Below are 19,460 nucleotides of genomic sequence, written 5' to 3'. Positions count from 1 at the left end.
TTTTTTCAATGATAACGAGATCGAGAGAAGCCAATCGCTTGATCCCGAGCTTAGACGAGCCATTAGAGATTCAAGAATCGCGGTTGTTAAACCGGAAAATTTGGCATGAAAATTTTCTAAGAAACCGCAATACATCATACGGAAACAATATTTCCATACAATTGGCTCATTTGAGTAAATTTAATATCCGTTGACAAAAAGATAAGAATCAGAGTCATACACCACTGGAATATTTCTCATTTAATAAGAATCAGCTTCAAGGGTTTATAGACCCATTTAAGCCGGTTCTCATTGAACAGAAGAACCGGTTGGTTATCTCTGGAATGTTTCTCTCTTAATCACATAAACAAGTTGTTTTAATATACGATCGGATGGGATCCTCAAAAAACCTCATAAACCCTTGAAGCTCGAGAAAAATTGTGTAAAAACCACTCCAATGGCGGTTCTGGACAAATTGTTTCGAGCATCTCGAGCATGGCGCGGATCTCTCTCCCACTCTAAATCCATGGTTCCTTCCCACCCACGGGCACGAGAGCTTCGTCGCTGTTTCCATACCGGTATTCTATTGAATTCAAGAATTTTGTAAATTTCTTACAATTCGACGATCCCTTGATCTCATAGTGTATTTCAATTGAACCCATTTGATTGTATGAACTGGTAGTTCGTTTAAAAATTGGAACTTTTCTAGAATTGTAAGCAGCACGAGTATGATCCCATTACATTCCAATTTTCAAATTTTCATAACTGGAATTTTGATTTTTGGTGTTTAGCTTATGATCTAGAGACGATTACGAGTTCTTTGTCACTTCTCTTTCCAGTAGAATCTTTGTCTCTTAGTAAAAATGGTGTCTTTTGATTTTTGCAGGAACCTTTGAGCAGCAGAGTTATTCAAAAGTAAATCAATTCTTGAGATCTTGCAGCACCTTAAACGACTCTCCATGCTTTTCCATGACACCTGCATTTTTGGGTGCTCTCTTCAGTTTTGGAGCAATTGGAGTAGCTTATGCTGAATCTGATGAGGTTTTGTAAACACACACACACACTCACAAACAACAAAATTTTGAATCGTTGGTGTTGATAGATGAATTAGTCTATTTACTGTGTTGATATCTTAACCTCTTGCAGCCTAATGACAAGTCACCTACCGTTCCTGTAGATACCAAACTATGTAGACATTGCCAAGAAAGAACGAGCTCGGATTGAAGAACTAATACAAAGTAAAGGAAATCAATATGGTTCTTACCCACGTTTCAATGTTGCTGTCAGGGGTCAAAAGGTGAATGATCCCTCTCTTTTTGTTTCTCTAGTTTCGAGAATTTGGGTATATGACTTACTTCTGAATGTTCCTTGATGCATAACTTCGATGATAAAAATGTTTGTTCTGTGTTTTAGATTACCTTGAAGTTCCAAGTTCCTTCTACTTGTGAAGTTGCACAATTAATATCAAACATTGGATCTCAACTAGGTGTGAAAGTCTCAGATCGCACTGGTGGTTCCAGGTTAACTAACCCTCATTCTTTGTCTTGTTGTCAGGGACGATTCAGTTTAAGGGACCGGGATCTGATGCGAGAAATCATACCTTAATGCTGGAACTTGGGGCTCAAGCCTATACAATTTTTGGTAATGTGAGATTCACTCACTTTGTTATTGTTTGTCTTTGCTGTAAAATCTTTTCGTAGTAAAGAAAGTTACTGTGAGTTGTTTAAGTGAACCAACAAGTAATCAATGTGTAAGTCGTGTAGTGTGGTATTAAAGCCAATGATATGATTGAAGTTTGAAGATGTGTGGGGGAATTGCATATACTGGCACATTAAGGCATTTCGTTTGACTTCTTAGTTGACCGGACACAGTACGTACGTAAGCTGGAAAACTTTAATCAATATTTCATTGGAAATTTCCCAGAAGGCTACTTATTTGACGAAGCTGAGTTCTTACTTCTTTTCTCTGATTAGTCTCTCAAAAAATCTCAGTCCTCGACTCCTCGGTCGCTCCATTGACGAAAAAGGTACGTACGAATGGGTCGCAATTGGGTGTACGACGTCTTCCCAAACTTCAGCGGTGAAGATGTCCGTCAAACATTCCTCAGCCACTTTCTAAAAGAGTTAGATCGGAAACTGATTATTGCTTTTAAAGATAACGAGATCGAGAGAAGCCAATCGCTTGATTCCGAGCTTAAACGAGCCATTAGGGATTCAAGAATCGCGGTTGTTATCTTCTCCAAAAACTATGCTTCTTCGAGCTGGTGTTTAAATGAGCTTCTTGAGATTGTTCGATGCAAAGATGAAAGCAATCGATTGGTGGTGATTCCTGTTTTCTACGGTTTGGATCCTTCTCATGTTAGGAAACAGATCGGAGATTTTGGAATAATATTTGACAAGACTTGTCAGAACAGAACAGAGGATGAGATTCATCTATGGAGGAGAGCTTTGATCGATGTAGCTAACACTCTCGGATATCACTCTGCAAACTGGTACGGTCTCTTGATTTGATTATTCATATACTTAGTTTGTTTCTTGCTTGCTTTGTGTGTTGTTGATTAATTGGTTCTTGTTGTTTTAGGGTTAGTGAAGCAAAAATGATAGAAGAACTCGCCAATGATGTTTTGGTTAAACTTAGTTTAAATCCATCAAAGGATGATGTTGAGGATTTTGTTGGCATTGAAGATCATATAGGAGAGATGAGTTCATTGTTGCGTTAGTATGGTTGGGATTTGGGGTTCTTCGGGAATTGGCAAGACTACTATTGCAAGAGCTTTGTTTAGTCGTCTCTCTCGTCATTTCCAAGGTAGTGTCTACATAGACAGTGCTTTTGTATCTAAGTGTAGGAAGGATTACCATAAAGCCAACCCAGATGACTATAATATGAAGTTGCATTTGCAAAGAAATTTCTTGTCTGAGATATTAGGGAAAAGGGACATAAAGATGGATCATATTGGTGTAATGGGAGAGAGGCTAAAGCACCATAAACTTCTTATTGTTATTGATGATTTGGATGATCATCTTGTGTTGGATGCCTTGGCTGGTCAAACTCAATGGTTTGGGCTTGGGAGCAGAATCATTGCCATTACTAAAGATAAGCATCTTTTGAGAGCTCATGGTATTTATTCTATTTACAATGTTGGCCTCCCATCTGAAAAGCAAGCTCTTCAGATATTTTGTCGATCTTCTTTTAGGCAAGACTATCCACCTGATGGTTTCATGGGACTTGCTTCTGAAGTACAAAAGCGTGCGGGTAGTCTTCCTTTGGGTCTGAAAGTTTTTGGTTCGTTATTCCGAGGCAGGAGCAAAGAGGATTGGCTGGATATGCTGCCTAGGCTTCGTAATAGACTGGATGGAAAAATTGAGAAGACTTTGAGAGTCAGCTATGATGAGTTAGATAGCAGAGAAGATAAAGCGTTGTTTCGTCACATCGCATGTCTCTTCAACGGTGCGAAAATTGATTACATCAAAATGGTCCTCGCAGATAGTGATTTGGATGTTAAAATAGGGCTGAAAAACCTAGTTGATAAATCCCTCATACATGTAAGAGGAGATGTTGTTGGGATGCACTGTTTGGTACAAGAAATGGGCAAAGAAATTGTTCGTACACAGTCTAACGAACCCGGGGAACAAGAATTCTTGTTGGATTGTAAGGATATTTGCGATGTACTTGAGGATAATACTGTAAGTTCTCCTTTGATCGTTCACTCCTTATGATTAAAGCATTGTCATCTAAATGCAGTCACTTGTTAAGAATATTGATTTTGTTTACTTCTAATATTATCTTTTTCAGGGTACCAAAAAAGTCTTAGGTATATTGTTGGATATGTCGGGGATTGATGAGTTGCACATTCACAAGAGAGCCTTTGAAAAGATGCGCAATCTCTATTTTCTAAAGATTAACAATAAACCATATAAAAATGTCAGATGGCACATATCCGAAGGGTTCAACTATTTGCCCCCAAAACTCAAAGTACTAAGCTGGATAGGATGCCCATTAAGAAGTTTGCCTTCTAATTTTTGTCCTCAACATCTAGTTAAGCTCAAAATGCAGAATAGCAAGCTCGAGAAGCTGTGGGAAGGAGTTCATGTAAGTTTTGAGTTAAAATTTTTGGATGAGTTCTTTTTTTTTTTTTTAGTATGTGTAAGTGTAACATATGTTTTTTTCCGTTTGCTCTGCCTTTGTTTAGCCTCTCACAGGTCTCAAGCGTATAAATTTCTCGGGATCTAAAAATTTGAAAGAAATTCCAGATCTCTCGATGGCCACTTGTCTTGAGAAATTGTTGCTCAGACATTGCTCGAGCTTGGTGAAAATTACTTCTTCTATCAGGCATCTCCATAAACTATTGGTGTTGGAAATGAGTTGGTGCACAAAGCTTGAGGCCCTTCCGTCAGGATTCAACCTTAAATCTCTCGACAGGCTCGATCTCGGTGGATGCTCACGGCTAAGAAGGTTTCCTGATATCTCAAGTAATATTACATGGCTTAATCTAAATCGAACAGCTACTGAAGAATTCCCCTCTAACCTGCGTTTAGAGAATCTCAAAACTCTTCATATGAAAGAAATCAAGAGTCAGAAACTATGGGAAGGAGTGCAGGTAATGGTATAACTAATTCTATAACTTTGGGAAAGGTAAATCATTTTAGATGAACATATCTTATTCTTGACACTTTCTCCTTGTTGTCTTTTTATTCTTTTGTTCAGTCGCTTACATGCCTCACGACGATAGATTTGTCGGGATCTGAAAAGCTGAAAGAAATCCCAAATCTTTTGTTGGCAACCAATCTTGAGTGGATGAATCTCGGGGGTTGCACAAGTTTGGTGGAATTACCATCTTCATCTATTGAGAATCTCAATAAGCTGACTTACTTGAGCATGGAAGATTGCACAAAGTTGGAGGTACTTCCAACCGACATCAACCTTAAATCTCTCGAGTGTCTTAATCTCAGTGGATGCTCAAAGCTAAGGATATTCCCTGATATCTCAAGAAACGTTCTTCTTCTCGTTCTAAACCAAACAGCGATTGAAGATATTCCTTGGTGGGTCAACACATTCTCTAGACTCAATTGCCTACGTATGAAAGATTGCAGCAGTTTTAAATTTAAATCATCCACTTCTAGTATTTTGAAACGTCTTAAGGAAGTTGACTTCGAAGACAGCGGGGATTCCCATGATATTTTCGACGATGATAAGGACTATAATAGTTTCTGTCGATATCAGGATTGTGTAAGAAGAGTGGGAAAAAAATTAGGAGAAAGGAATAATCAATGGGTCTACAGGAGTTTTTCTCAGCTTTTAGGATGCAAGAGTTTTGCAGAGATTGAAACACTACTAACAGAAGTGGATCCGAACAAAGAAAGAAAAGCTTTAGAGATGTACTTGAGAGATTATTGCTATGACTATAATCATAACGAGAAAAGTTTCATACGCCAGCGTCCAAGGCTGTGGCAAAAATATTTGAAAGAACAAGAAGCCGATGTACGGCTACAGGCACGGGAAAGTGATAAGGATGCAGCTATCTATGCTCATAAGTTTATTCTGGTTGCAACTTCTTCTGTCTTCAACTCCTTTTACTTTTTATCATTATCTGATTCAGTTATAAATTTGTAGAAATGATCTTCCATGATATGCTTTCTTTGTTAATGTTCTTTCCTTGTCATATATAGTCTGCAAGATCAAAGATGTTTATGAAGATATTTGAATCCGACAAATTTAAGGCTTCTTCCAAGCTGGAGATCACTCTGTCAGAGCTGAAACAAGAAGAGTTAGAGGTTTTTGTTGAGTACATCTACAGCGACGGCTCTATGCTCTCAGAGAAAGCAAAGCAACACGTTAGATCACTCTATCGTGCAGCTGACAGATATGAGATGTTGTATCTATGTGAGCTATGCAGAAAGGAGCTTGTATCTCGTAACTCTTTGAGTGCTCGTCACCCCGATACCCCTTTTATTTACAAAGGCCTTCATGCACTCTCAGAAACAACAAACTTGCGCTTTCTATCTTTACGAGGTTAGGGTCTTCGTCGCTGTTAGATATCAGAAACAACTATTTTAAGTATTAGATGATTAATAAAGATCTGGGCAGGCTTGTAGAAATCGGTAAGAACTAAGAAGGAACGAGAACTGGATTTATATTGATATATTCTCTATTGTGTTGGTTGAAAATTACATGTCTTTCTCTTAATTGAAACTCAGAGTATTTAAACAGAAACAACTTCAAAACTATCTCCTTCATCTCCTCAGAAGATCTCGGCCTATGATCCCGCGATCTCCTCTCTAGTTTGACTCGATGCCTCTTCTCAGCCGGATCTTCTTCTTGGGCCCGCAGAAGGCCCGTTACCACGTATAACAATCACTCCTTACTGGGCTTCTCCTATGGGGTCCAAACCCAACACAAACAGTTGCCAATCATCCGAATGGTCCTTGACTCATATAGATTACGAGAGCTATTTTCCTTCGTAAGTGACAGTACTTGGAGATGTTGGAGATGCCCTAATATGATAAATTTTTTTTTTTTTTTTTTTTTAAGTAGAGTTTAAGTTTATTAATGGCCCAATTGGGCATAGACCTGCAGTTACAATTTGACAACAGTTACAAAACGGAAAATATTTTCCGGCGAACAGAAACAGAGAAACAAAGTTGGTTCCGGGCGGTTAAACGGAGGCAAAGGATCAGACCTACTAGTACTGACGAAAACAAGCCCCACATTTTTGTGACTTCGACGCCGGATCCAGTTCTTTGGCCGGAGTTTTCGGATCCTGTCACAGAAGCATCTCCAAACGACGATTCAAACCCACCACAAAGCTTTCGGAATAGGCCAATCCGTCGACTCTCCGCCACCCAATGAACATCGACTCCCCTACCTAGCAAATCGACATACTCGGACCCAAGCCCTTGGACTCCGAATCTATTCAACCGGAAAAACTTTCCCGAGGCAAACTGACTTCAATCCGGTCCGGTGGACACTAAACATGGAGGCTAGAGAGAGGAGGTGGCTCAAACAACCTCTCAACAACCAGAACCCATGCAAGCCATCTAAGATCCAGAAGGATCTACCGTTAACCACCTAAACTCTCACCGGAAAACCCTCCTATCCACATGCGCCTTCCGCCGCTGCCGCAGCCACCAATCCCGACGGTTGAGCCGTGAAAGGCTTCTCTGCATCTCCTATGGTGTCTTCAAACCAGGAGGAACCAGATCCGAAACCTTTCGACCGCCGAGATAAGGCCACAGCCGCAACGCATGCCGGAGAAACCACACCACTCCGGTGACGGAGAAGAAAGCTTACCTCTCTCCTGTTGCATCTTGAAACTCGGTCCTTCAATGAAGCGCAGCCCCACCTTACCTGACGAACAACCACAAACCAACCGCAAAGCACCGCCTCGAATGGAGTGAGAGAAAGCTAATTCGATGCAAAAGCATCAAACCAGCACCGGAGATCCGCAAGAATAAATCTCCAGTCCCTCACTACTCCTCCAAGCCACCGAACCCACCAGTGAAGCAAAACGACACACGAAGTCGCGAAAACCCAGATCTGCCCAATTCAGCCCCAAAGTCGACGCTGTCCTCAAGCCTCTTCATCGGGTCGTCACCAGCGACCACCACCACCCACTACTCCGCTACACGCGCCGAAAAACTCACCGGAAACCACCATCTAGAGATACCCAATCGAAGACGAAGGACGACTTTGCAGAGGTGAAGCTGACGCCGGAAGGAATAGAGAAACTAGAAAAGAAGGAAGAGAGAGCCCTCTCCGGCGCCGGAAGGGCAAACCGGAGAGGCAAGCGGCGTAGATCTAGGTTTTTGTTTTAGAGAGAAGGGAGAGGAAAAAGTTTAGAGAGAGAAAAATTGAAAAAGTTTTGTCTCTTCAGAAAAGCTTTGTTTAATATGATAAAATTTCGTTATTGATAGAATATAAAAACCACTGTTTAGTTTCGTTGTTTCATCACTTTCATAAAACCTTAAATTCTATATTCAAATTCTCATGAGATTTTTTACTTTCTTAATTTGTTTGTCAAGCATGCAAATTTTTGATTAGTATTTGGAACTGTTTCTGTTTGATATAATAGCTTTCCCATTGATAGGATCGACTACAAGAAAAAACATGCTTTTCAACGGTTATAAACGTAAACAAACATTTAATGTCCGTAGGAAATCGGTAATGGTAGAATTTCGTGAAAAAATTCGTAGGAAATAGGTTCCTACCATTTTCGGATCAAACAATTTAAACCCATTTAAACCGGTTCTCCGTGCAGAGAACCGGTTGGTTATCTCTGGAATGTTTCTTCTGAATCACATAAACAAGTTGTTTATTATACGGTCGGATGGGATTCTCAAAAAACCTCATAAACCCTCTGAAGCTCGAGAAAAATTGTGTGAAAACCACTCCAATGGCGGTTCTGGACAAATTGTTTCGAGCATCTCGAGCATGGCGCGGATCTCTCTCCCACTCTAAATCCGTGGTTCCTTCCCACCCACGGGCACGAGAGCTTCGTCGCTGTTTCTATCACGGTATTCTATTGAATTCAAGAATTTTGTAAATTCCTCATATCATTCGGTGATCCCTTTAACCCATTTTGATTCTATGAATTGTTAATTGGTTTAAAAATTGGGACTTTTCTAGAACCGTAAGCAGCACGGAGAAGCTTCTTATGATCCCATTACATTAAAGTTTCCAATTTTCATAACATAATTTTGATTTTTGTTGTTTTATTTATGATCTAGAGACGATTACGAGTTCTTTTTTTTCACTTCTCTGTCCAGTAGAATCTTTGTCTCATAGTAAAAATTGTGTCTTTTGATTTCGCAGGAACCTTTGAGCAGCAGAGTAATTCAAAAGTAAATCAAGTCATGAGATCTTGCAGCACTCTAAACGACTCTCCATGCTTTTCCTTGACACCTGCATTTTTGGGTGCTCTATTCAGTTTTGGAGCAATTGGAGTAGCTTATGCTGAATCTGATGAGGTTTTGTAACACACACACACACAAACAACACAAATTGAATCGTTGGTGTTGATAGATGAATTAGTCCGTTTACTGTGTTGATATCTTAACCTCTTTGCAGGGTAATGACAAGTCACCTACTGTTCCTATAGATCCTCCACCAAACTATGTTGACATTGCCAAGAAAGAACGAACTCGGATTGAAGAACTAATACAAAGTAAAGGAACTCAATATGGTTCTTACCCACGGTTCAATGTTGCTGTCAGGGGTCAAAAGGTGAATGATCCCTCTCTTTTTTGTTTCAAGAACTTGGGTATATGACTTACTTCTGAGTGTTCCTTGATGCATAACTTCGACGATACAAATGTTTGTTCTGTGTTTTAGGTTACCTTGAAGTTCCAAGTTCCTTCTACTTGTGAAGTTGCACAATTAATATCAAACATTGGATCCCAACTAGGTGTGAAGGTCTCAGATCGCACTGGTGGTTCAGACATGCTATTGCGTGCGTGGGACAAGTAATTTTCTTGTTCAACTTTAACTGTGTCCAAGAACCGATATTTGATGCCTGATGTAGAGTATAAAACTAATCGCTACCCCTTTCTTGTTATTTCAGTCCAGTCGCTTGGCAAATAACACTTCGCAGTGTGGAAAACAAAGAGAAGAAACTAGGAGAGAGTGAAGATGATTCAGATGATGACTTGTGCATTCTTATCTTTGGTTCCTTAATCACCTCTGATAAAGTAGTAAGTTTCATTTCTCTTTCAGATATTTACTCAATCGTCAAATGTTCTTGGTTATTTTGTTATATAACATCTTAACGATGGTACAAAATGTGTTAGGAAGTTGAGTTCATAAAGAAGGGAAGCTTAACTACTGAAGAACTTGAGGCTTTTGTTTCAGCTTTGAGAGTAGCTGGAACAAAAGCTGGACAAAATAAGGGAGGTGGCAGTAGAGGTAGTGTTCGTGAGCCATCTACAGACAAATCTATATCTCAACTGGAATCGATGGGAGTGAGAATCTATGGAGTTAATAAACCTCTTGGGGATGATTCTGTCGATGAGATATCATGGGACAATATTGCTGGATATGATCAACAAAAGCGGTAAGCTTTGGTTACATCTTTGCTCTTCTCCCCATTAATATGCTATATCATATGTTACGTTCTATCATGATGCAGAGAGATAGAAGATACAATATTGATGGCTCTTCATAGTCCTGAAGTGTATGATGATATAGTACGTGGTACACGGTCCAAATTTGAATCAAACCGACCCCGGGCTGTTCTATTTGAGGGTCCACCAGGTTAGCACAAGAAGAGTGCATTTGCAATTTCGTCCTTCTTTATAGAACTATAATGAATCTGATGTCCATAAACTCTGACCATAGGAACTGGAAAAACATCTTGTGCACGTGTTATTGCTAATCAAGCGGTGAGTAGTCGAGAACTTACAATTCCTATTTGACCTTTCTTTTTTTATTTGAATCTTGATCTCTTAATTTTTTTGCAAATTGTTGCCAGGGCATACCATTGCTATATGTGCCGCTTGAAGCTGTAATGTCTAAGTACTATGGCGAAAGCGAGCGGCTTCTTGGGGCTGTGTTTTCACAAGCAAATGAACTTTCTGATGGTGCGATTATATTTCTTGATGAGGTGAAGAAAAATGTTGCTTCTTATTCTTGTCCGATTTTTCCTTTCAAACTTTTGACTTATGAATTAAAAACATTACTTGTCTAACTTACAAATCCAGATCGATGCCTTTGCTATCTCTCGTGATAGTGAGATGCATGAAGCAACACGTAGAGTCTTGTCGGTACTACTGAGGCAGGTAAACACACAACAAAAATGACCAATATCACACATACATACATAAGACGAGAGACTAGCTATTGCCGGTATGATGAATAAGCTTCTATGTTTTTTTAAATTCAGATTGATGGATTTGAACAAGACAAAAAAGTGGTTGTGATTGCTGCAACCAATAGAAAACAAGATCTTGATCCTGCTTTGATCAGGTAAAGCAATAAAAACCTCTAAAAAACCAGTTTGATTCCTGGCTGCAGTATCCTGACCAGTGTCCTATGTTTGTTTATCTTTAGCCGGTTTGATTCCATGATTTTATTTGACTTACCGGATTTACAAACACGTCAAGAAATCATCACCCAATACGCAAAACAACTCTCAAAACCTGAGCTACTTCAGCTTGCTCAGGCCACAGAAGCGTAAAGTTTCCATTATACTAAAGTCTACTTCAAGGCCTACCAGTAGTTTGTACCGAATCCATAACAAGTTTTGTTTGGTTACGCAGAATGTCAGGAAGGGATATTAGAGATGTATGTCAAGGAGCAGAGAGAACATGGGCTTCAAAGGTTTAAAACCCGAACCTCGTCTTCTAGACTTGTGCTATAAATGTTACGCGATTGCAAATAATTAAAACCTTGTTATATAAATGTTGGACAGTTGATTCGTCGAGCAAAAGCTGGTGGAGAAGAAGAACAAAAGATCACTCTCCCTCCAATACAAGAGTACTTGGATAGCGCTGAAGCTCGGCGCAAAGCTCTTCTTAGTGTAACGGAGCAGAAGAGATCAGCTGCTCGTTCCAAGAAACCTCTGCTGGATTTTGAGTGACTATTATTTATTTGACACAACATAGATACTTACAGACAATTAACTTATTATATAAAGACAGTAGTCAGTTTCTTCTGTACTTTGAATTTGACTTTTGTCAAAAGGTCGAAGATGTTGTAAAATTACAGTTGGTTACTTGGTTTGGTTGTTTTGAATAATACCTGGGAAAACGAGCTATTTCCCCCCAAGAACTATCATATCTCGCTGGATGGAGCCCGAACTTTAGCCACAATCTATATAGCCCTGTCAACTATGACCAATTTCCATTTCTCCCCAAATTAAAAGTTCTACACCTATATCCCCCTGAAGAAAAATTGCTTCGGTTTATCAAGTGAACCGCAGACCAAACGATATAAACCCAAAATTAAACCAATTATGACCCGATTCCTACATAACTACGACCCTCCAATCCGCCACGATGTGTACCCAGAGAGTGACGATGATGAAGACGGTCCAGTAAGAGCTCGTACAAATAGATTTCGAGATCAATGCCACAACAGCTTCCCCGCACCAACATCTTTTGGGAACACCGAAAACTCTTCCCCTCGCACGAGAACTGGAAGATCCGGTCGACTTTGTTGATAAATTGCTCATTCTGAAGCTCGAATTCGATAATGGGAACCCAGAAAAGAAGAAACAAGACAAGTCGATTTTAGGGTTCGTGATATTAGAAAATTGGGAATTTGTGGGTAAGGAATCGGGTCGTAGTTATGTAGGAATCGGGTCATAATTGGTTTAATTTTGGGTTTATATCGTTTGGTCTGCGGTTCACTTGATAAACCGAAGCAATTTTTCTTCAGGGGGATATAGGTGTAGAACTTTTAATTTGGGGAGAAATGGAAATTGGTCATAGTTGACAGGGCTATATAGATTGTGGCTAAAGTTCGGGCTCCATCCAGCGAGATATGATAGTTCTTGGGGGGGGGGGGAAATAGCTCGTTTCCCGTACCTATGATACATGAAAACGGCGACGTATTTTAAAAATTAGATTTGAGTCGAAACAAAAGTCCCCCTTTTAGTTAGCTAGCCTCTGAGAGAAGAAAGTTCCCTGAGAAGAGGGGACTTTGTGATCGGCGTCGTCGGATTATATTTCTTTGTTGTCACATTATTACTTCGACTTCGCTAGATGCTTTCTGCTTGATTCCTGGAAGAATATTTTTCGCAGTTTGCGGAATTGAAGGTTTCTGAACGAGTATGTACTTCTCATGCCTAGAAACTGTTCGACGAAATGCTTAAGTGACATTTTTTCTTACCATTTTCCACCGTTTTGATGATTTGTTTTGTTGTTTAAATGCATTTTCAGGGTTCTCAGGTTTGCTCTGTTCTTAAGCCCTTGAAGTGATTTGATACGGAGCAGTCATGGATGGTAAGTTACTGATTCTTGTGCAATTGTGAGATTTTTTTTTGTTGCTTCACTTATCTTGTGCTGCATTTTGGAAAATTGGTGAATTAGAATGCAAACTTAGGAAACCGACACTGTTTAGCAGCTTCAATCTTGAAACAAATTGTAATCTTACAAACGCATAAGCTGTGTTTATATACCTTCTTAATATTTCTTTTTTAGTATACCTTGTCACCAATCTGCATCACCATTGTGCATAGAAATTATAAATTTTATTTTCTTGGAAAATTGAGTATGAAATGAGAAAAGTGTTTTTGGATCCTTGTATTAGTGAGACTTTTTTTGTTGTTGTATTATATGAAAAGTGGTAACATTGGTGTTTCAATTTTCAGTTGATTCACAGCCGATGATGGAGGAGACCATACTAGTCGGTGATGACCTAATGATGGGTCCTCCATCCCCTGTCATCCCTCCTGATATTGCTTCACATGTGCTTGAAGGTGTTGAATTGTGCGATGGGATTTTGAGGAATCTATTCCTATGTAAGTCTCTATTTTTTCCGATTCAAGTCTGTCTATCTATCCTTGGTTTGGATTATATAGTATTTGTTTTCTCTGGTTTTAGGCTTGCAAATCAATGACATTGAACCATTTTGCCAAGATGAGCTTGCCATATATCGACAATGTGCTGAAAAGAGGGTAACCATTGGCTTTGATTTTGTTTTTGTAAAGGCATTGCATCTCTTATGTCCATATTCTTGAATATTTCCTTTTCTTGCAATCTTTCTGGTAGGATAAGATATTGAGAGTAAGACTTCAAGAGAGCGAACACAAGTTAGGATTGTCTATGCCTATTGATCTGGCTAAGGAAAGGATTACTCAGCTTGAAGGTGAAGCCACATCACTAGAGAGGTACTCTTTCTTAACATTGCAATGTGATGCAAAGACAATTTCAGATTTCAAAATTTTTGTAGTATATTTTGTTTTGGATAATCTATATGTGAAGAGTTTGTCGCTGGATTTGTGCTACCATGTAATCATGTATATGTACAGATGTTCACAAATTGAAACTCTGTTCTTAAATCCAAAGTTCACTAAAACAGTTAATTTGTTTTGTAATCAGGCACTTGATTCTAGCAAGTGGAGCTGAAGGAATTGAAGGATTTCGCCGGAGATGGAGTTTGCACGGTCGGATGACGGATACCAAGTACTGTAACAAATTTAAACCTCATAGTATAACAATTTTCATAATATAGTATCATTGGATATAATATGCTGCATGAGACTAGATGAACCCATCATGATCATCTTCCCAAATTGCTTTTTCTTTGCTCTGTATGTTAGTATTATAGAAAGAAGCCTATAAACCCTTTGTGGTAATATCTGTTTGATTTTGGTTTGCTTCTTAGCTTGAAGCTGAATTTTGTTTTCACAGAAAAAGACTGGAGTCATTGAAGCAGGGAATGGAGGATAGAACAAAGGATGAACATGATGAAGCTCCAAAACCTCCTCCTTCGAAAAGATGGTTCTTTTGGTGAAGTTTTTTGGTGATTTGTTTCCAGAATGAATCATGTTTTGGATAATAAAGGTTCATAATCATTACATTTACACCAATGTAACCACTTATACCAATTTTAAGTATAATTAAATCTAAAATGTTTTTTCTTCTCCACTTAATTTCGCTCTTACAAACGTCAAACTGGCCACTAATCCATTGTATTTGTGTGTTTAGAAGTAAAGAACAGACCACGACAAACGGCGTCGTATGTTAGTTGAATTGCTTAATATGTCCGAAGCCCATGTTAGGCCCAATATGAACGAGCCAAAACGACTTCGTATCAAACGTAGATTGTAGTCATCTGAGCGAAACGTCTCCCGTCTCTTACAGGAAGCATATCTCTCACTCTGAAAGAGAAGAAACTTGGAAGATTTGATATTTGTCTCGATCAGCCATGGAAGAGAAGAAGACAGAATCTGCGACTAAGAACGCTAAGAAGGTTAACTTGTTAGACCACAACGCTATCAAACACCTCCTCGATGAATCTGTCTCCGAGGTAAGTCATATAAAACAACAATCAAATCCCCACAAATTCGTCTCTCGATTTCCCCATAAATCTCAATCAAAGTTTTGTCCTTTTGTTTGGCTGATTAGATCGTTACGAGCCGAGGGTACAAGGAGGATGTGAGATTGAGCAACGTCAAGTTTCTCTTAGGAGGGATTATAATCGTGGTTGCTCTTTTTGCTCAATTCTACAACAAGAAGTTTCCTCAGAACAGAGACTTTTTGATCTGCTGCATCGGATTATATCCTTTTTTGTTTTGGTCATCGTATTCGTTAGATGCTTGATTCGTTAAGATTAAGATTGAAACTGAGGATAGCTTTGAATTTGATTTGATAAAAAACTAGAATGTCTATTAGGTTTTGAATGTATGTATAAACTGCTCAAAGTCTTTATCTTTTGGATATAGTTTTGAATGAGATGTGGGATTTGTTTAATTCTTGACTCTGGCAAGTATGTGGTGTTGACTGTGGTAATGCAGCTGATTCTGTACATTAAGGAGAAGAATGCGATACTGTTCACCTATCCTCTTGAGGTTTGTTTCCTGGCTGTTGGGAAAATACTGTTTCGTTGAGTGTTCTTTTGATAGGTTGTGTGTTTTTGGACTTCGTTCTTGCTTTGCTTGTAACACAGCTGACTGTAGTTTCTTTGATTTGGGTGCATAATGTACATACTTCCCTGCATTCATTTCTTCATAGCTGGTGGTGTATTTTGATGTCCTTCTATTTTGTAAAGATCTAGAATTGTGCTTCTGCTAGCTTCACATGTGTTCTAGTAGTGTTTGCATGTCGTTGGTGATCTTGATGTTTACCAATCGAGCTTTAGCTTTAATACAATTTTTTTCTCGATTTTATTTAATTCGTTGAAGTGTTGATAATTTGGGTTGTGGAAATTCTTGTATCTGTTGGTAGTTGTGATTGATAATGTCTTGTTACATGAGACATGCTTGTTGAAGATGATTTTGGAATGTAATATTGGTGTTGGTGATTTACTTTCTTCATCCACTAGCTGGGAAGAGTTACTCCTCTCTATTAATTTGTATACGATGGGATGTGATCTTACCAAACATATGGTTAGTACTCATTGGTTAGGGAAGAAAGAGAACTCCATTTTGTTTTGCTATTTCAGTTGCTATGATTATTCTGTTAGCAGATTAATGGTTTAGCTACATTTCGGTATGTTTATTTGGTTGTTTAGCTCATCTTTTCCTGACTTAGAAATTTGGATGGTTGATATACAGGGATCATTCACCAGCACTGGTTTGGTGGTATCGTCCAAGTTACCTAGATTCTCTGATCTGTACACTCTCACCATCGACAGTGCTGATCCGAACTCAATCTCAGCTGGGAAGTCAGTCCAGCTCACCAAAAGTGTCACTCAATGGTCTCTCTCTCTCTCTGCATTGTTCGTTCATGTGCACACGCCATAACCTTTGTATACCGTAATCTTGTTTTAAAATGGGTTTTGTGTGTGTGTGTGTGTGTGTGTATCCAGGCTCACAAATGATGGAGTTCTTGTTGAGGGTTTATTCTGGAAAGATGTTGAAGCCCTTATCAAGGAGTACACAGAAGCAGGAGAACCAAAGAAGAAGAGATGATCATCTTATAAAAGCGGAAAGTATGTTCAATCTAGTTCTAAATGTTAAACAAACTTGATAACTAAAACCGGTGGTGACATTTTTTTAAGAGAGGATACATTGATTACCCTCCAACAGAAGCTTCATAAATTTAAACCAAAGTTTCATATCATTCCATGATTTTTATTACCATCCATCGTCTTATTTGGAGATGTTGCCGTAAGCTAGACTTGTTCGCCGGTATCGTCAAATCCCAATTTTGTGGTTTAATAAGTGCGCAAATATGATATTTGATTTGAGATCATTTAACTTTTAGTAAACTGATATGTTAGGTCGGTCTGATCCGAGTTTGCCATTAGAGGTTTCTAACAACCGCAACATTTTTTACTCGTTTAGTTGAAAATTCATATCTCTCGTTCGTTGTTGTTAGAAAAACCGGTTAGACCACAAAACCATATTTTGATACATTATAGTTTCTAAATAAAATCATTTCAATAAAGAAAACTATTGAAATAGGCCAATTATGGGGGTCGGTCGACATAAGTAGATATTATAAGCTTAAACAAAATAAACAAAGATTAAAATAGAAGGAACAACAAAACGTCATGCCACAAGGAAAGTTACTAAAAAAGTGTCAAAACCACAAGTACCAACCAAACATATCAAATCTTTTATACTATTTCTTTTTGTAGTTGTACTCCTCCTTCTGCAGTCACGCGCTCGCTCGCACACACCAGAGAGTAGAGAGACCACACACACATTGAGAAGAAACTCCACGCGCCTCATCAGCGCGTAAGACAAATGAGCGTCCCTCTAGACTCTATATCTAGCGTTGCGTTTTGATATCTTCATCATCTTCATCTTCTTGATTGATTCATTCTTTTGATTATTCGTTCGTCTCTCTTCTCTCTAGCGTTCGTTCGTTGTCAGTTCGTCGCATCGTTATCTTTAAGAACAAAAAAGAATGTCTTCGAAAGACAAGAAACAGGCGAAGCCATCAAGTAGTCGTGGTAAAATCCGAACTCTTTCCGATCTTAACCGTAGGTCTGGTCCTGACTCCGACAGTGATTCCGATGGACCTCAAGAATACTACACCGGTGGTGAGAAAAGGTCACTCCTCTCCTCTCGTCTCCATTTTTTACAAGTGATGATGATTATTAAAGAAGTAGTGTGTGTGGGGGATCGTCTTTGGATCTACTTAAGAGTTATCGAATTAGATAATGATTTATTATTAATTGCGATGTTTTTTTATAATCATTAAATTGTTTTTTTAAACTGTTCAAATTGATGTTTACAACACTCTAAAATAGATTTAGGGTTCTTTATTAATGTTGTCTAATAGTAATGTTTTTATTGTTCTTGGCAGTGGTATGTTAGTTCAAGATCCTTCGAAGAAAGATGATGTTGATGAAATATTTAATCAAGCTAGACAGCTAGGAGCTGTGGAAGGACCTCTTGAGCCACCTACTTCGAGTTCCAGGAGTTTCACTGGGACTGGGAGATTGCTTTCTGGTGAAAACGTGTCTGCTGGTCCTCAACAGCCTGAGCCTGTTGTTCACAACATTGTTTTCTGGTCTAATGGATTCACCATTGATGATGGTCCTTTGAGGAAATTGGATGATCCTGAGAATGCTTCTTTTCTCGAGGTTAAAATAAAACTAATTTGTTGGTGTTATATAGATGAATGAATGAATGAGTTTCATTGTGAAACTGTTCATCTTCTGTTTTGAGTTATTGATTTAGTTTGTGTTCTTGTAGAGCATTCGTAAGTCTGAGTGCCCAAAAGAGCTTGAGCCTGCTGATAGAAGAGCCCCGGTACATGTCAATCTGATGCGAAGGGAAGAGAAATGCCCTGTGAGTCCTCTGTATTAGTACTCTATCCATCTTGTATATTTTTCATGATCAGCTTTTATATGTTTTTGTTTTCAAGACCATAACTAGCACTTGTTCACACTAGTTTCAAGATCATAGCTAGCACTTAGTCACACTCAGATTTACATGAATATCTTTGTGGTTTGTTCATTTTGTATTAGAAATGTTAGAAGTACTAATTGTTGAAACGGGTAGTTTGGTCTTGCTAGATTTGATAAATACATATTTTGATGAGATACTATATAGTCTGCTTCCCTTTTTCTTATTGACCGTGTTACCGGTCTTGTTCCTCATTGTAGGAACGAGAGAAGCGTAAGGTTTCATTTCAAGGTGTTGGAAGAACACTAGGTGGTAGCAATGATGGCAGCGGAAGTAGCTCACCGGTGGCTCCAGATTCAACTGCCATTCCCATCCAAGCCGCTTCAGTAGCACAAGCGCCATCTCAAAGTCTTGTAATAGATGAAACCGTTCCAACAACATCGATACAGCTAAGACTAGCTGATGGGACACGCCTGGTGGCTAAGTTCAATCACCATCACACGATCAACGACATTCGCTCTTTCATTGACTCATCTCGACCTGGAGCTCCACTGAACTACCAGCTTCAGGCAATGGAATTCCCACCAAAGCCCTTGACTGATCTCACTCAGACCATCGAACAAGCTGGTCTCGCCAACTCTGTTGTTCTTCAGAAATTCTAGAACTTTCTAAGGGTTTGTTCTTTTTTTTTGTCTATCTCTATATGCATTATCATGAGATCTTCATAACTGCTACTGTAACCAAAAAAAAATGTTGGGCCTGTAAGTTTACTTCTTGGCTTTGTATACGCAAACATAAACGGTGTCTCTCTCTTATGGGAAGAAAAAAAAGACTTGTGGTATAGTTTTCATTTAATTTATGGAAAATAAATATTTTCTTTTATGCGTTTTTAAGTTTTATACAAGCTTTACGGAACAATTGTATACATAATCAAAACGTCGTCGTTTTGTGTTTTTAAAAAAAATGACAAAGAAGAGGCTCGAACCGCTTACCTTAAGGCTAATGAAGACATGAAATAACCAGC

General features: G+C 38.8%; 5 protein-coding genes across 14 annotated transcripts; all 5 read left to right on the top strand.

Annotated features, from left to right (window-relative positions):
- The first annotated feature begins 423 nt into the window (after positions 1 to 423).
- LOC104717179 (uncharacterized) lies at positions 424 to 11,736 on the top strand. 2 transcript variants are annotated; one of them, XM_087480309.1, is made up of 14 exons: positions 424 to 557; positions 866 to 1,020; positions 9,043 to 9,198; positions 9,307 to 9,437; positions 9,536 to 9,665; positions 9,762 to 10,024; positions 10,100 to 10,224; positions 10,309 to 10,352; positions 10,442 to 10,573; positions 10,671 to 10,748; positions 10,853 to 10,935; positions 11,020 to 11,142; positions 11,229 to 11,289; positions 11,381 to 11,736. In XM_087480309.1, exons 1-14 carry the CDS (start codon positions 437 to 439, stop codon positions 11,546 to 11,548), a joined length of 1,770 nt encoding a protein of 589 aa, XP_087336435.1. In that variant the 5' UTR covers positions 424 to 436; the 3' UTR covers positions 11,549 to 11,736. The 2 variants fall into 2 exon arrangements, with proteins under 2 accessions (XP_087336435.1, XP_010433019.2); XM_010434717.3 differs by lacking the exons at positions 424 to 557; positions 866 to 1,020 and adding exons at positions 8,283 to 8,489; positions 8,788 to 8,942.
- LOC104717188 (disease resistance protein RPS6-like) lies at positions 881 to 7,991 on the top strand. Of its 9 annotated transcripts, XR_015577454.1 has the most exons (12): positions 881 to 1,020; positions 1,126 to 1,276; positions 1,534 to 1,625; positions 1,743 to 1,853; positions 1,953 to 2,470; positions 2,560 to 3,662; positions 3,772 to 4,068; positions 4,169 to 4,576; positions 4,684 to 5,520; positions 5,646 to 6,003; positions 6,380 to 6,458; positions 7,850 to 7,991. XR_015577454.1 is itself a non-coding variant. In XM_087480296.1 (10 exons), exons 6-10 carry the CDS (start codon positions 2,700 to 2,702, stop codon positions 5,991 to 5,993), a joined length of 2,853 nt encoding a protein of 950 aa, XP_087336422.1. In that variant the 5' UTR covers positions 881 to 1,020; positions 1,126 to 1,276; positions 1,534 to 1,620; positions 1,743 to 1,853; positions 1,953 to 2,470; positions 2,560 to 2,699; the 3' UTR covers positions 5,994 to 6,189. The 9 variants fall into 9 exon arrangements, 8 of the variants coding, with proteins under 8 accessions (XP_087336422.1, XP_087336426.1, XP_087336408.1 ...); XM_087480296.1 differs by lacking the exons at positions 6,380 to 6,458; positions 7,850 to 7,991 and having other exon boundaries at positions 1,534 to 1,620; positions 5,646 to 6,189; XM_087480300.1 differs by lacking the exons at positions 6,380 to 6,458; positions 7,850 to 7,991 and having other exon boundaries at positions 1,393 to 1,620; positions 5,646 to 6,189.
- Positions 11,737 to 12,374: 638 nt separating the features above from the next.
- LOC104717149 (uncharacterized) lies at positions 12,375 to 14,561 on the top strand. Its single transcript, XM_010434684.3, has 7 exons — positions 12,375 to 12,740; positions 12,852 to 12,914; positions 13,283 to 13,432; positions 13,515 to 13,588; positions 13,683 to 13,801; positions 14,013 to 14,096; positions 14,325 to 14,561. The coding sequence occupies exons 2-7, from the start codon at positions 12,908 to 12,910 to the stop codon at positions 14,425 to 14,427; spliced, it is 537 nt and encodes a 178-aa protein (XP_010432986.1). The 5' UTR covers positions 12,375 to 12,740; positions 12,852 to 12,907; the 3' UTR covers positions 14,428 to 14,561.
- Positions 14,562 to 14,747: 186 nt separating this feature from the next.
- Positions 14,748 to 16,697, top strand: LOC104717162 (signal peptidase complex subunit 2). The gene is made up of 5 exons (XM_010434705.3): positions 14,748 to 14,943; positions 15,042 to 15,193; positions 15,403 to 15,484; positions 16,190 to 16,332; positions 16,444 to 16,697. Exons 1-5 carry the CDS (start codon positions 14,842 to 14,844, stop codon positions 16,544 to 16,546), a joined length of 582 nt encoding a protein of 193 aa, XP_010433007.1. The 5' UTR covers positions 14,748 to 14,841; the 3' UTR covers positions 16,547 to 16,697.
- A 440-nt stretch (positions 16,698 to 17,137) lies between these two features.
- LOC104717138 (plant UBX domain-containing protein 4) lies at positions 17,138 to 19,316 on the top strand. Its single transcript, XM_010434674.3, has 4 exons — positions 17,138 to 17,635; positions 17,892 to 18,171; positions 18,284 to 18,379; positions 18,697 to 19,316. Exons 1-4 carry the CDS (start codon positions 17,490 to 17,492, stop codon positions 19,096 to 19,098), a joined length of 924 nt encoding a protein of 307 aa, XP_010432976.1. The 5' UTR covers positions 17,138 to 17,489; the 3' UTR covers positions 19,099 to 19,316.
- Positions 19,317 to 19,460: the final 144 nt, after the last annotated feature.

This window comes from Camelina sativa, chromosome 2 (assembly GCF_030686135.1).
Source record: "Camelina sativa cultivar CO46 ecotype springtype chromosome 2, ASM3068613v1".
Classification (NCBI taxonomy): Eukaryota; Viridiplantae; Streptophyta; class Magnoliopsida; order Brassicales; family Brassicaceae; genus Camelina; species Camelina sativa.
Note: the sequence above shows the minus strand (reverse complement) of the source record. Positions and strands in the feature narration are given on the sequence as shown.

Coding starts and splice junctions, on each gene's coding strand:
- LOC104717162 (XM_010434705.3), top strand. CDS start 14,842: ATGGAAGAGAAGAAGACAGAATCTGCGACTAAGAACGCTAAGAAGGTT. Junction 15,194..15,402: donor TTGATCTGCTGCATCGGATT/ATATCCTTTTTT, acceptor TGACTCTGGCAA/GTATGTGGTGTTGACTGTGG. Junction 15,485..16,189: donor TGTTCACCTATCCTCTTGAG/GTTTGTTTCCTG, acceptor GTTGATATACAG/GGATCATTCACCAGCACTGG.
- LOC104717188 (XM_087480296.1), top strand. CDS start 2,700: ATGGTTGGGATTTGGGGTTCTTCGGGAATTGGCAAGACTACTATTGCA. Junction 3,663..3,771: donor ATGTACTTGAGGATAATACT/GTAAGTTCTCCT, acceptor TATCTTTTTCAG/GGTACCAAAAAAGTCTTAGG. Junction 4,069..4,168: donor AGCTGTGGGAAGGAGTTCAT/GTAAGTTTTGAG, acceptor GCCTTTGTTTAG/CCTCTCACAGGTCTCAAGCG.
- LOC104717179 (XM_010434717.3), top strand. CDS start 8,303: ATGGGATTCTCAAAAAACCTCATAAACCCTCTGAAGCTCGAGAAAAAT. Junction 9,666..9,761: donor TAATCACCTCTGATAAAGTA/GTAAGTTTCATT, acceptor AAAATGTGTTAG/GAAGTTGAGTTCATAAAGAA. Junction 10,225..10,308: donor TCTATTTGAGGGTCCACCAG/GTTAGCACAAGA, acceptor CTCTGACCATAG/GAACTGGAAAAACATCTTGT.
- LOC104717138 (XM_010434674.3), top strand. CDS start 17,490: ATGTCTTCGAAAGACAAGAAACAGGCGAAGCCATCAAGTAGTCGTGGT. Junction 18,172..18,283: donor AGAATGCTTCTTTTCTCGAG/GTTAAAATAAAA, acceptor GTGTTCTTGTAG/AGCATTCGTAAGTCTGAGTG. Junction 18,380..18,696: donor GAAGGGAAGAGAAATGCCCT/GTGAGTCCTCTG, acceptor TCCTCATTGTAG/GAACGAGAGAAGCGTAAGGT.
- LOC104717149 (XM_010434684.3), top strand. Junction 13,433..13,514: donor TTTGAGGAATCTATTCCTAT/GTAAGTCTCTAT, acceptor CTCTGGTTTTAG/GCTTGCAAATCAATGACATT. Junction 14,097..14,324: donor GGTCGGATGACGGATACCAA/GTACTGTAACAA, acceptor TTGTTTTCACAG/AAAAAGACTGGAGTCATTGA.